The sequence below is a fragment of the Marmota flaviventris genome, chromosome 1 (genome assembly GCF_047511675.1).
Source record: "Marmota flaviventris isolate mMarFla1 chromosome 1, mMarFla1.hap1, whole genome shotgun sequence".
NCBI classification, from domain to species: Eukaryota; Metazoa; Chordata; class Mammalia; order Rodentia; family Sciuridae; genus Marmota; species Marmota flaviventris.
Window position 1 is genome coordinate 147,375,894 of NC_092498.1, and position 14,794 is coordinate 147,390,687.

The 14,794-nt window shown below is 51.0% G+C and overlaps 1 protein-coding gene across 1 annotated transcript; it reads left to right on the forward strand.

Annotated features, from left to right (window-relative positions):
* Positions 1-481: 481 nt before the first annotated feature.
* Positions 482-14,057, forward strand: Acads (acyl-CoA dehydrogenase short chain). Its single transcript, XM_027923333.2, has 10 exons — positions 482-615; positions 2,497-2,660; positions 11,307-11,456; positions 11,677-11,788; positions 12,037-12,188; positions 12,394-12,564; positions 12,647-12,784; positions 12,930-13,025; positions 13,225-13,281; positions 13,363-14,057. Exons 1-10 carry the CDS (start codon positions 570-572, stop codon positions 13,513-13,515), a joined length of 1,239 nt encoding a protein of 412 aa, XP_027779134.1. The 5' UTR covers positions 482-569; the 3' UTR covers positions 13,516-14,057.
* Positions 14,058-14,794: the final 737 nt, after the last annotated feature.

Sequence of the window (14,794 nt, forward strand, 5' to 3'; positions counted from 1 at the left end):
AGATGGGTCCTTTGAAAAGGGGTTTTCAGGGGCTGGGGCTGGAGCTCAGCGGTAGAGCGCTCGCCTAGCACGTTTGAGGCCCTGGGTTGGATCCTCAGCACCACGTAAAAATAAATAAAATAAAGGTATTATATATATGGGGTTTTCAGCCGATGGCTGCTCTCATTTTGTCTGTTTGGAGGTGGGATCTCCGACGTTGCCTAGGTTGGCCCCTAACTCCTGGGCTTAAGCAATCCCCCTCCACCCCACTAGCTGAAACTACCCGGGCCGCCTCTGCACCCCGCTTTTGAGGGTTGCTTTCCTAGTATGCTTAAAAGACTACTGCGGCCTTTTTGAGAGATGCATCCTTGGTTCTGCCCTGTTATCAACGGCCAAAGGGACAGCAAGCTGACAGACTCGAGAACACTTAGCCTGCGCAGGAAATGATCATCCAATCTCCGGGCGCCTCGGCCCCTCCCCTGCCATCCGAGGGGCGTGGCCTCGGCGGTGGCGGCCCCGCTCCCCGCAGTCCGGAACCCGCGCGCTCACTGCCGGAGGTGGCGGAGATTCGCCCGCTTCTGTGCGCGTCCATGGCCGCCGCGCTGCTCGCCCGGGCCTGCGGCCCCGTCCGCGGAGGTGAGTGTGCCTGGGCTGCGCACGCCAGGCCGTGGCCCCGGCCCGCCGAGGCGGCGTAGGTTCAGTCAGCGTGTCCTGCCCAGCACGGGTGGACGGGCTGGCCACACCCGCTCAAGAAGGCCCGCGACCTTTGCCCCAGTTCAGCTGACCCTGGCGCCCGCCTGGCCTGACCCTTCCCCTGCTGCTGTCCAACCCCCAACCCCTGGAAGCCCCTACTTTCAACCCATTTCGCACAGCTTGCGCCTACACGCCTGCAGAGTCCCAGGTCCACCCTTCCTCTAGTGCCAGGCATGAGAACTACTTCATCAGTGACCTTGGACAAAACACTTAGTTCCTTGCAGCCTCAGTTGGCCTAAGTATGAAATGGCCACAGTGTATTACTACTATTCTCAGAATTGTTGGAAGGATTAAGTCACAGGGTTTATAAATTACTTAGTACAGTGTCTGGCACATAGCCGGTGTTCCTATGTAATGTTAATTGTTGACTATTTAATATAGTACCTTTCCCATCATATCATTTGTCTCCAGGTGTAGCAGCAGTGACACACATTTGGCTGAATCAGATTTGAACTGATCCACAGATCTAATAGATCTCTCCCTAATAACAATAAGGAGACCCCTTGATGGAGAACTATGCAAAGTGCAACTGTTAGTATTTCTTTAATCCTCCCTCTTGCAGGAGCTGAGGGTTATTGTTGCCCACATTTTATAGAAACTGAGGCTCAGGCTTAGTATGGTGGCTCATGTCTGTAATCCTAGCAACTCTGGAGGCTGAGGCAGGAAGGATCACTACTTCAAGAATAGAGCCTCAGCTACTTAGCTAGACCCCATCTCAAAAAGTGTGGGCGATATACTCAGTGGTAGAATGCTCCTGGGTTCAATCCCCAGTTCCAGGAAAAAAAAAAAAACAAAGAAAGAAAGAAACTGAGTGTTTAAACCCTCTTCTAAAGTCATGGAGTTGTAGTCTTATTATATTTGGTGTCATATTGAGCATTGAATAAAATGGAAGTGTCTGGAAAGTGTTTAGTTAGCTTGGGGTTTTTCCGCAGTAGCACTATTGCATTTGGGCTGACATTTTTATTTATGTATTTCTTTCTTTTTTTTTTTTTAAAGAGAGAGAGAATTTTAATATTCATTTTTTAGTTTTCGGCGGACACAACATCTTTGTATGTGGTGCTGAGGATCGAACCCGGTCCGCACGCATGCCAGGCAAGCGTGCTACCGCTTGAGCCACATCCCCAGCCCTTTATGTATTTCTTTAGAGAGGATTCTTGCTATGTTGTCCAGGCTGGCCTCAAGTTCTTGGGCCCCAGTGATCCTCCTGCCTCAGCCTCCTGAGTAACCGGGACTATAAGAGCTCTGTCACCACACAAGCATGTTTGTTTCTTTCTTTCTTTCTTTTCTTCTTCTTTTTTTCTGTACTGGGATTGAACTTGAGGCTGGCACATACTAGGCAAGTGTTCTAAACAGAGGTACATCTCTAGCCTTTTTATTTTTTTGTCTTGAGACAGAGTCTTGCTAAGTTGCCTAGACTGGTCTTGAGCTTGTGATCCTCCTGCCTCAGCCTCCTAATTAGCTGGAATTACAGGCATGTGCCCCCCTCCCTAGCTCCATAATTCTTTCTTGTGGGGGTTGTCATGTGCATGGTAGGAACTCTGGCCTCTGCCCACTGGATACCAATAGCATTTCTCCTTTAGTTGTAACAACCCAAAATATATCCAGACGTTGCCAGATGTCCCTTGGGGATCAAAATTTTCCCTGATGGAGAAGCTCTTAGTGAGTGGATCATGATTATTGTTATTAACAATTATTGTTGCTATTATTATTATTCAAGATCTCTTTCATTCTCTTTCTACTGACTCCTGCTATGCCTGCTGGCAGCTCTCCATACTCGGGTCTGGCGGAGGTTGCACACTATCTACCAGTCTGTGGAACTGCCTGAGACACACCAGATGTTGCGGCAGACGTGCCGGGACTTTGCTGAGAAGGAGCTGTTTCCCATTGCAGCCCAGGTGGACAAGGAACACCTTTTTCCGGCTGCTCAGGTGAGCGCACCAACCACAGCAGCCCATTTTGGCCATCTGTCCTCAGATGACTGGTTACAGTGGGGGAGAGGTGACAGTGACAGCCAGAGTCTCTAAGAGTCAGGGAACCTCAAAGGAAGGCATGGGACCCCAGAAATGCTCTGAGTTCACCATGAGGCCTTTAACCAGGATTCTACTTCTAGAACAATACTAATCGATAACAGGTGGTCAGTATGCTTTAATGCTCACAGGATGGTGGCCATGTGCCTTCCTCACAAGGGTCCTGTGGGGCAAAGGTGTTATTATTATATCCCCATCGTAGAGCTGAATGAGGCTCAAGTTTATGAGCAGGTTAGATAATGTACCCAAGGTCATGAAACTAATCAGCTGCAGAGTTAGGTCTTTGTCCCAGGTCTCACTTCTCTCAAGCCTTGAGAACCCCACCAATAAGTGCCTTCCCATGTTCTATTTATGCTCAGTCCATATGCAATGAAATGTTTAAGCTGTTACCAGTGCATCCCTTGACCTAGCAAGATGGCAGGAAAATGGTATAAACACTTAATAGGTACTTGTTGAATCAGTGGTTTGTGAAAGTACAAGTGTTGGGCGCTAATCACATGCCTGTAATCCCAGCAACCTGTGGAGGCTGAGATAGTGGGATCACAAATTTAAGGCCAGCCTCAGCCATTTAGTGAGACCCTAAGCAACTTAGTGAGACCTTGTCTCAACATAGAAATATAAAGGGCTGGGAATGTGGCTCAGTGGTAAAGCACCCCTGGGTTCAATCCCTAGGACCACCCCCCCCCAAAAAAAAAAAACCCCAAACAAATGTTTCTTGCCTGTTTTTCAGTCAGAGTAATTTCAGAGTTGTGGTCCCCATGTACATGTCCTGCAGGTGCTGGAGCTGCTCTTCCAGCTTAATGAATGTGGTCATTATATTGGGCACTGTGCCCGGACGGTGGGAAGACCCAAGGAGCTCCAAGCTCCTTGTGAATACACAAGTGGCATTCTGGGTACCAAAATCAGCTGGGCATTTTGTAGGTATTAGACATGTCAACTCCTTTAATCCTGAGGAAATCCCTACTTAATCTAGTCTCCATGTTGCTTTCTGGAATGATTGCCATGATGAAGTGAGATCACGTTTCACGGATGCCTGGTACCTGGTACTTGAACAATGGTAGTTATTAATATGATAGTTGTTATTTTCATTACTCTGCCACGCAACCAGCGCTGGCTTCATGAAAGAAGGTTCAGTTCATAAGTAATTGCTACGGAGTTTTAAATTAAAGAGACAAGACTCTCATTACCTTTAATACCAGCTCCAGGATGGCTTCTCCTAGCTCCCACCTCCAGCCACCTAATGCGGTGGCAAGGTTTACAGAAGAGACTAGTGAGAGAGAGAGAGAGAACACGCCAGGGAGTGGGCTTTTATTGGGGAACAAAAAATTCCAGGGAAAATCCCATCCAATGAAGGTTAAGGGGGGCAGCATCCCAAGGTCAGGGGCGACGATTGGGTCTTCAGGGCAGTGGCCAGGCACGCCTCTGCACAAGCCCTTGGACCTGGGAAAGGGTGGGGAATAGCTCTGACAAAGCTAAGTGCCTCTCACTCAGCCAGGGAGGTAACTCAGTTCACATGCGAGGATGACCTCCTACACATTACCGTTGAGAAAACTGAAGCCTAGAGAAGGGAAGTGACTTTCCTTCCAAGGTTTGCTGGTGTTGCTAGGCTTCACAACCCAAGTCTGGCTGGCTCCAAAATCCTTCCTTCACCATCCGTGTGGTTGTCCCAGAGGCCCAGCTGGCAGGCAGGGAAGCCCCATGCTAGTTGGGAATAGTGCCATCTAGACTGCCTGGTCCCTGCCCTGCCATACTCACCACACACATACTCTCAGTGACCTCGACTTTTAGTGCCTTTGTGGAGATGTGCAAAAAGGCAGATTCTTGGTGAGGGGAGATACAGACGGGCCTGGTGCAACAGCAGCAATTTAGGCCTTCAAGTCCTAGCTGTGTGTTGGAATCTTCCTGCCAAGTGACAGATGGCCTGGTTTATTTTTCCTATATTGTGCTCTCTCAAATTATTACCAGTATCACAAATGTAGATATTTGCTCTGTGCAAAACAACTGATGAGAGAAGCAAAACCTTTTACGAGCCTATTCTTAACTAGTTCTCTGGCTTTGTGCTCTCATGCTTGCTCTGTGGGGATGGGGACATTGCAAATTCATCCTTCCAAATTGTGGCAGTAATGGGGCTTGGAGGAAATAAGGGACCACAGCCTCTCTTCCTTCTGGCATGTGGGAGGGGACTCGGGAAAGATTTCCTCAGGGCATGAGGGTAGCTGAGTGGGTGATAGCATCCCTGTTTGGTTTTATTATGTACAAGGTGTTTGCATATCTGTGACCTCTTTGCTCTCCTTTGCCTCTGTTTGCAGGTGATATGTGTATTCTCTCTGGTTGTAGAGCTAGGGAGGAGGAGTGCCAGGCCTTCTGATCTGGCCAGTGTACCACATGAGCTAGGCACTTGTTTGGTGGCTGATGGATGCATGGGTTATTCCTCAATGTTTGCTTCTCTCATCTATGGCCTAACACTTTTTGCTTTTATCCCTGTTACTGTGTATGGTGCCAAGCGCCCAGTAATAGAAGGTAATTCAGGATAAGGCAGGCAGAAGACTCAAACAACTAGACACACAAAAATCATATGGCATATCTGCAGAATTCTATATTACACATGAATGTTTCAAAATCATAATAGAAGCAGCTGGTAGTGTGGCTCAGTGGTAGAGCACTTGCCTAGCTTATGCAAGGCCCCGGGTTCCATCCCCAGCATCACAGACACATAAAAACCAAAAAAATCATACAAAAACCCAAAATCATAATAGTAATAACATCGGTAGCCAACATTTGGAGGCTTGTATATTCCAGGTGTATATCCATATATTAACTTATTTAATCTTTAAGACTACAGGATAAGTAAGCACTTAATTATCTCCAGTTTTCAGATGAGGAAACTGGAGCCAGAGGGTAAGTTTCTTACCCAATAGTGGCACCGTTGGTCGGTGAGAAGCCAGCGACTGGCTTCGGAACCACCCCCTGCCTACAATTTCCTTAGTGATTTCTGGTATTTTTTCCTAAAGAATTTTTGTTCCCCCAGAAAAGGAGACTTATGAGGGAAGGGTCAAGGGGAAAGGAATTGCGAGGAGGTTAGTCCAAGAATTAGGAGAAAGGCTAGGGCCAATTGGTGATCAGTGTGGCTAGTTTTGTAACCTTAATTGATCTTTAGTCTTTTTATGTGCAAACCAACAAGTGAAAGAAACCATTATGAATTCATAATGCCATTTTGCTATAAAGGGGATTAGGAAACAGAATGGTATCCCCAACAAATTTTTGACTTCTTAACCTTGAATATGTATTTATGTGTATAAAACTGAAGCCACTTTCGTCTCATTCACTTGGTGAATTATGATTGAATAAAGCAAAACCTGCTTTTCCTCCTCTTGCTTTGTCTCATATAATGGTAAAGCCACATAGAAACTTCTAGATCACACTCCATTTTTCTTCTCCCTCCTGCCCACTGACTCTTATTAATTCCACCTGGAAATGTTGTCCTGCCACCTTCTCTCATTTCTTCCAACCAGAACTTATTTCTCTGTCCCAAGGGCATTTCATTTGTAATTCATAATCCTCTGTGTTCATCACATTACATGTATTTTTTTTGTTTTTTAAGTCCCAAGGATCAATCAAATGCATCAGTCTCTATCATTGAGGCAAATCGCTAGCCATTTTTATTTTGTATTTTGAGACAGAGTCTCACTAAGTTGCTGAGGCTGGCCATAGTCGTCATCCTCCTGCCTCAGCCTCCCAAGTTGCTGGATTACAGGCTTGTGTCACCATGCCCAGCTTGCATATGTCTTTTTTTTTTTTGTAGATAGACTCAATATCTTTATTTATTTATTTTTATGTGGTGCTGAGAATCGAACCCAGGGCCTCATGCATGTGAGGCAAGCGCTGTACTACTGAGCTACAACCCCAGCCCTGCATAGGTCTTTTAAAGAATATATTCTTATTTTTAATTGACACATAGTAATTGTACATAGTTGTGGGACACAATGTAACATTTCTATGCATATATGCAATGTACCATGATCACATCAGGATAATTGCCCCATCTGTCCCCTCAGACATTTGTTATTTCTTTGTGTTGGGAACACTCAAGGTCCACTCTGGTGGCTGTTTTGAAATATTTAATTATTGTTGTCGTCAACCATAGTTACCTGATCCTTCTGTGCTGTGTGTCCCACATCAGTTATTTCAGACAGCTTCCCGAGGGCAGAGTCCGGCACTTGTTCTTACTCTTGTCCTCTGTCACTGTGACACCTTGTCGGTAGTAAGTGCTCAGCAGTCAACAGATGCCTATAGGGTTTTGTTGAATTAAGCCAAATTGGGCACCTGTTGGATAAGCGCCAGCTCCTGGCCTCCTCATCATCCCGGCCTGTAATCCACACACAGAGCAGCATCTGGAGGAGGGGCTGGGGGTGGAACCCGGGCCTCTGAACTGCTAGGCAAGAGTTCCACCAACAAGCTGCATCCCAGCCCCTGGGTTTTATCTTGAATTAGTGGCAACTCTTCAGCAAGGTAGGATATGTTATTTTTTAAAGGAAATTAGTTTTTGCCAGGCACAGTCGCACATCCTGTCATCCCAGCAGCTCTCGAGGCTGACACAGGAGATTGCTAGTCCAAAGCCAGCCTCAGCAACGGTGAGGCCCTAAGCAACTCAGTGAGGCCCTGTCTCTAAATAAAGTACAAAATAGGGCTGGGGATGGGGCTCAGGGGTCGAGTGCCCCTGAGTTCAATCCTTGGTACCCCCCCATCCAAAAAAAAAAAAAAGATAATTAGTTTAGTGAATAAGGTGTGCCTAGAATTAATTCAATATTTTTAAAATGCCAGTTTAGATGAGAAGTGCCTTGAAGCATTGTTTTGATAGAAGTCCGTCCTTCCTTCCTTCCTTCCTTTTTTTTTTTTTTCTTTCTTCTTCTTCTTTTCACTTTATAAAGAAAAGAGGTTTGTTTAGCTCACAGTCCTGGAGATTCAAAGTCCAAGATCGGGTAGTGTTGTTTGGCTTCTGGCAAAGATGTGCCCAAACAGGAAGGTCGAGGGTGAAGTGCCCTTTAAACACTCCCAAACTCGCGGCAGCAGGTGCTGGAGGCTGAGTGGTATGTGGGCTGCTGGAGGAGGGCCTCCCCTGGTTTCTTTGGGGAGTGTGGAATCCGCCACACTGGGCACCCTCGGGGGCAATAGCCTCTCTCTAAGGTGCAGGTCCAGTTGCTGGTTCTCTGACACAAGGGACCAAGAGCCACACTGTGGCCGCTCTGGGAGGTTGTCCTTGAGAGGGCCCTGAGGGTCAGGCCTCTCTGTGAGAAATGCTGAAACCAGGGCTGCCTGGCCCGCCAGCAGTCACCCCACTCACCCGCTGACCCCGCGTCCCCCCACCGCACTCTTTTGTTTTGGTTTCTTCTTTTCGTTCATGTTGTCTCCTCTCTGTCACCCTCTCTTTCCCTCACTGCTGGTCTCCTGTCCCTTTTTCAGGATGCCCTTTAATGAGAGCATATTGTCAGCTGTATGGTTTCCATCCCCAGCTTTTTTTCTAGAATGTTCCTGGGGCTGGCCACAGCACGCTGCCTGAGATGTAGAGATCCATGTCAGATGGCGAGAGGCCAGGCAACCCGCGCTCCCTGATGAAGTGGGGTGGCTGGGTGGACACAGGCTCGGGGGTGGAGCGTTCTCCCTTTGGCCAAGGGAGTCGATGTTTGTTTGTTCTAGGGCAGTCTCTCTCTCTCTCTCTCTTTTTTCTGGTGCAGGGGATGAAACCCAGGGCCTTGTGCATGCAAGGCAAGCACTCTACCAACTGAGCTATGTCCCCAGCCCTTCTAAACAGCATGAGCTATTTTAGCCTCAGTCTCTTGCTGGGAGGCAGGAGAGAGAGCCTTTCAACAAGGTTCCTGTGAGGGTTGGACGGGAGTCTTAAGAGCCTTGCACATTCTAGAACCTAGAATGCAGGGTCCAGCAGCAGAGGCATTCCATAACAAACCTCTTTTGTCACCTGAAAAGAGGTTTGCTGGGTGCCTGAGTGTGGGCTAGAGAGGTGCTGTGTCCCAAGCCACATTTGTGTCAGCACTGTGCCGTCTCCACATTCTCTGCACAGTAAAAAAAAAACTGCAGAAACCATCCTTGACTTTGAACTTGCCTGCTCCCCAGTTGATTCCTGCCTGTTGAAATGATGTTCATTTCTGGCCAGGCACAGTAGTGTGCTTTTGTCATCCCAGTGACTCAGGAGGCTGAGGCAGGAGGATTGCAAGTTTGAGGCCAGCCTCAGCAACTTAGACAGTGTCTCAAAATTTTAAAAAAGGCTGGGGATATAGTTTAGTGGCAAAGGACTCTGGGTTAACTCTTCAGGCTCTCCTCAAATAAATATTTCTGAGTAGGATCATACCCCCTCCCCCAAGTGTTTGGTGGTCACAGAATGACCAGGGATTAGGATGTGGATATCTGTGGAGGCTGCCCTTGTGCCACCTGCACCCTGGCCATCTTCTTCCTTGCATGTGTCCACTTTGGGGACTGCAGAGCTTGATCAGCACCTGGGGTCAGCACAGTGCAGACAAGTTTATGCCCCACTCATATTATGCAGGGTAGACCTGAGGTGTGGAAGCCTCACCCCACCCCAAGTTTTGAGTCTTGCAAGAGAGTTTCCCAGGGAACAGTCCAAGGAAGAATCAAGCAGGCAGTTTCATAGAGGACAAAGATTGTCACAGAAGTCAATCCCAGCAGGTTGAGAGGTACCCCTTCTCCTTGTGTCATGGTAAATAAGAACTCTCAGCCCCCTGGTGACACTAAATGCTCATCAATCTCAGAACAAACCTGTGCAGTAAGTACTGTTTTTTGGGGGGAAGAGGAATGAAAACTTTCAGAATCCAGAACTAAGATTAATTATAGAAAAAGAAGAAAAGACCCACAGGCCTTGTTCTTAGTTTATTCCTTTAAGTGAAATGGTAAGAAAATGGTTATAAGAATGCGTCAGTATCCCTGGAGTCTGCACCCGTGGATTCAGCCAACCTAGGATCAAAAATATTCCAAAAAAGAACTCCGCCTCTTTCTGAACATGTCCACCTGTTTTCTTGTCATTATTCCCTAAATGATACAATATAACAACTGGGTACAGAGCATTTACATTATAGTAGGGGTTCAGAGTCATCTAGACATGGTTGAAAGTTTCTGGGAGAGAGCTGGGGATGTGGCTCAGGGTGGTGTGTGACCTGGCCTACACAAGGCCTAGCATCTGTTAGTCAACCCGTCAGTTTATCAGTCAACCCATTTCCTCCATGCTGTAGAGATAAGACACCATTTTATACGAGAGACTTGTGCTTCTTCGGGTTTGATATCTGCAGGGCGTCCTGGAACCAGTCCCCTTTGGATGCCAGAGGGTGACCATAGGAGAGGGTTCATCAAAGCACTTCCCCTTCCTCCCGCTCCCTGCGTCTCAGAGGCACCTGGTTTTGGTTGTTTCTCCGTGAAGTTAGGTAGGTTTGTTTGTGGTCCGCATCTCAGGTGCACAGCAGCCTTTGGAAAGGTTAAGGGATTTGTCATAGGTTAGCAGGGGCAGAGCTGGGCAGTATGATAAGCTAGTTAAGATTCTGTGCCTTGCCCAGGTTTCGGTCCCAACCATAACTTACATACTCTGTGGCCTGGAGCAGATTCCTTAACCTCTCTGAACCCAGTTTTTTCAGTTGTACTAAAAGGCTAACATGAGCATTGTTTCACATAACTTCTGAGAGACTCAAATGAAGCAGTACACATAAATCACTTAGGTACAGAATTTGGCATACAATAGGCACTTGATATTAATAATTACTATTATTATTATTGTGATTATTCCAAATAAAAAAATCCTAAACTCTTATCATCCCTTCTTTCCTTTTACTGGCATTGGGTATGTAGCAGTGAGGAAAAACAAAGTCCCTGCCCCTCATGATCAAAGAGAGAGGCCTTAGTCAGAACGAGCACATTGATAGACCTGAAATTCTGGCTGCAGAGCTATTGTGAGGGTGTTGCAAGAGCGTGAGATCAGGAGAGGAGAAGCCTGACACGGTGGCGCATGCTGTCATACCAGCGGTTTGGGAGGCTGAGACAGGAGGATCACAAGTTCAAGGCCAGCCTCAGCAACTTAGCGAAGTGCAAAGCAACTCAACGAGACCCTGTCTCTGAATAAAATATATTAAAAAAAAAAAAAGGCTGGGAATGTGGCTCAGTGGTTAGGTGCCGCTGGGTTCAACCCCTGGTACCAAAAAAAAAAAAAAGGAAGAAAAGAACAGAAGGCGAGGAGGAGAAAAGAACTAGTCTGTCGAGGGCGTTGCTGACGTGTGACTTGGGAAACAGCACATGCCAAGGCGGATGGCGGGGAGAGGAGCACAGGTGTGCGCTGCGCACCTCCGGGAGTGAGGGAAGGTTGGGTGGGCACAGTGCTGCCCTGCTCCTCACCTTGGAGTCCCCTAAAAGCTTTCTGTGCCTGGCGGGGGAGGCCCCTGCCTGGACTCAGGGACCTGGCCAAGTGTTTGCCCCCGGGCAGGTGGAGTGGGGGCTGGGGGCTGGCCTCACTCTCTCCTCCTTGCCCTGGGCCAGGTGAATAAGATGGGTGAGCTGGGACTTCTGGCCATGGACGTGCCCGAGGAGCTGGGTGGTGCCGGCCTCGACTACCTGGCCTATTCCATTGCCATGGAGGAGATCAGCCGCGGCTGTGCCTCCACCGGAGTCATCATGAGCGTCAACAATGTGAGGCCCTCCTGGGCTCCCGGGACCTGCAGGTTGCGGGAGGCTCCCGTGGGTGGGCAGGACCCTGCCAGGGAGCAGCGGCCAGTGGCCAGCCTAGGCTCCCAACCCTCGCCTCCCTGGAGTAGCCTCTGGACTTTGTCCTGTGGAGTGGACCTCTGGAGACCGCAGGCCACTGGGAGGCCTCTGACAGGCCTCTGACCGCTGCCTGCTGTCCTCCCAGTCTCTCTACTTGGGGCCCATCATGAAGTTTGGCTCTGCAGAGCAGAAGCGGCAGTGGGTCACACCTTTCACCAGTGGTGACAAAGTTGGCTGCTTTGCCCTCAGCGAACCAGGTACTGTGGGCTCACTTCAGAATCAGGTGACACCTGGATGGGAGCTGGGGGCCCCTGGGAGAGGCAGGGACAGAGCCTGTGCTGCTGGACCAGGTGCAGCTCCCTGTCCCACGGCCAGAGGGAAGGCCCTGTGGGCAGCGGAGGCCATTTGCCGGGGAAGGGAATGCTGCTGCCCCTGGTGTGCAGGGAGGACTTGGCTTGGGGTCCTTCCGGCTTGGAGGCTGGGCCTGAGTCTGTGTGTGGTGCAGGGAACGGCAGCGATGCCGGAGCCGCCTCCACCACAGCCCGGGCCGAGGGCGACTCGTGGGTCCTGAATGGCACCAAAGCCTGGATCACCAATTCCTGGGAGGCTGCAGCCACCGTGGTCTTTGCCAGCACAGACAGATCACTGAAGAACAAGGTGGGCCAGGCTGGCAGGGCCCTGGGCTATTGTCCTTTTGTTTGAGACCCTCCTGGCCTGTGCCTGCTCTGGTGGGGCCTTCCCTCCCCCTGGAATCCGCACCTCCTCCCACCAGGACAGCAGAGGGGGTGGGAGCCCCAGGCTGCGTTGGCTGTCTTGGTGCATCCAGCCTGGCAGCCTCACGAAGCCTCTTGGGGCCTTCCAGGGCATCAGTGCCTTCCTGGTTCCCATGCCAACTCCTGGACTCACGTTGGGGAAGAAGGAGGACAAGCTGGGCATCCGGGCCTCATCCACGGCCAACCTCATCTTTGAGGACTGTCGCATCCCCAAAGAGAACCTACTGGGGGAGCCAGGGATGGGCTTCAAGATAGCCATGGTGAGCCTGGCAGTGGGCAGTGCCCTGGGGCCAGGCCCTGGGCCCCGCTGCACAGCCACTGACAGGCAGGCGGTCCCCACAGCAAACCCTGGACATGGGCCGCATTGGAATTGCCTCCCAGGCCCTGGGCATTGCCCAGGCCGCCCTCGACTGCGCTGTGAACTATGCTGAGAACCGCCAGGCCTTCGGGGCGCCCCTCACCAAGCTCCAGGGCATCCAGGTATAGGTATGGGGCCAGGGCGGTGTCTTTCGCAGCTGGGTCTGGAGCCAGGGGCCTCTTTCTGGTCCTGCGTCTTCCTCCCCCTCGTCCCTGTCCTTGGAGGGAAGAGATGTACTTGCTGATGGAGGGGGCTGGGTTGTTGCAGTTCAAGCTGGCAGACATGGCCATGGCCCTGGAGAGTGCCCGGCTGCTGACCTGGCGCGCTGCCATGTTGAAAGATAATAAGAAGCCCTTCACCAAGGTGCGTGTGGGGTGGGGACACAGGGTACCCTCTGAGGGAGGTGTCGGGTGGGTCTCTGTTCCTTGGCCCCCTGTGGTCAGAGGGGTGGGCCTGTGGGGTATTGTGCAAAGGGTCTCCCACAGGTTCGCCCCTGCTGCAGGGCTGTGGAGTGGGGGGCTCCCATTCAGGGGAGGTTGCTGACTGACATCCCGCTGGTTAGGAGGCGGCCATGGCCAAGCTGGCTGCATCGGAGGCCGCTACAGCCATCAGCCACCAGGTGAGCGTCCAGGTGCTCCCCTCCTCCTGGGTGCAGGGCCCTCCCCATCTTCACCTCCTGAGCCCCTGCTTTCTGTCTTAGGCCATCCAGATCTTGGGCGGCATGGGGTACGTGACAGAGATGCCCGCTGAGCGCCACTACCGTGACGCCCGCATCACTGAGATCTATGAAGGCACCAGTGAGATCCAGAGGCTTGTGATTGCTGGGCACCTGCTCCGCAGCTACCGGAGTTGAGCCTCTGAGGGACCAGTGCCCAGCTGGCAGCGCCACGTGCCTCACCTTGACTCCAGGCAGACCGTGGGCGGGCACCTGCCTCTGCAGGCTCCCCGGCTCCCTGCTCCACAGATCAAAGTAAATCTCAGGGAGAGGACAGGCCAGCTGCCGTGGCCTGTGTCTGAGGACACGTCCATCATCAGCGTGGATCCTGGGTCCTGATGCCCCTTCTGACCGACTGTGCCTCATTTTCTAACCCTGAGTGGCCATGGCCTCCTGCAGGCAGGACCTTGGGGAGGGCTAAATGACACAGTGGCACCCCAGTGCCGTCCTGTGGACCCTGTACCTGGGCATGGAGACTCAGGAGGGACAGGCTCTCCCCAGGGTCAGGGCCCAGGAGGAGCAGGTGGGTGCCTTAGCAGCTGTGGTCAGGCCCTGGGGTCCCTGGCTGGGAAGGACTGCAGGGCTGGGTTATGGAGCCGCCTCAGGTCCGGGTGGGTACAGTGTGTGGCCTTCTGGTCGTGTGGGGACTGACTGCTAATAAAGCCTACCTGTGCCCTCCCCGCCTGTGTCCTTGTCCTCCCTGGTGAGTCTTTTGTCCGTGTGGTCCCTGCTGTCGTCAGCAGACCCCACCCTGCATGTGGTAGGCCACTGGTCTTGGAAAGCCCCAGGCTTGGGGGGTCGGGCTGCTCAAGAAGGCTCAGGAGAACCAGGAGCCTCTCTGACGTCACATCCAGTGCCAGCAGGGAGGCCTCCCAGGGATTGTTGGGGGGGTCCCTAGGCAACCCCTGTCCACAACCACAGATGAGGGAGGAGCAAGACTCTTGAGGGTGGGGGACCCAGGTGGGTGGAATCAGACTGGGAAGGCAACTTTTGGGGACTGGGGTGGTGGCTCAGTGGCAGAGCACTTGCCTAGCACATGTGAGACATTGGGTTTGATCCTCAGCACCACAGTAAAGGTCATCGACACTAAAAATATCTTTTTTTTTTTTTAAAAAGGCAACTCTTTTTGCTTAGTGTTTGAATGCTCCAGGCACTGCCCCCACTGAGCCAGCCTAGGAGAGGGACTTGCCAGGGTCCCAGTGCCCTGCTGGGCAGGATCTGGGCATGGGTGCCTGATTTAGCTGCTTGGGACAATGTTGTATGTGACTGAGAATCTGGAGAGAGAAGCGCAACAAAGCTCTCAAAGGAGGCGGGCCAGCTCTGCCGTGGGAAGGGCAGGGAGGCCAGCTGTCACTGCAGGGGGTTCTCTGGAGGGCACACAGAGGGAGAACGATGACCCTTTTGAAGCCTTTGTCCA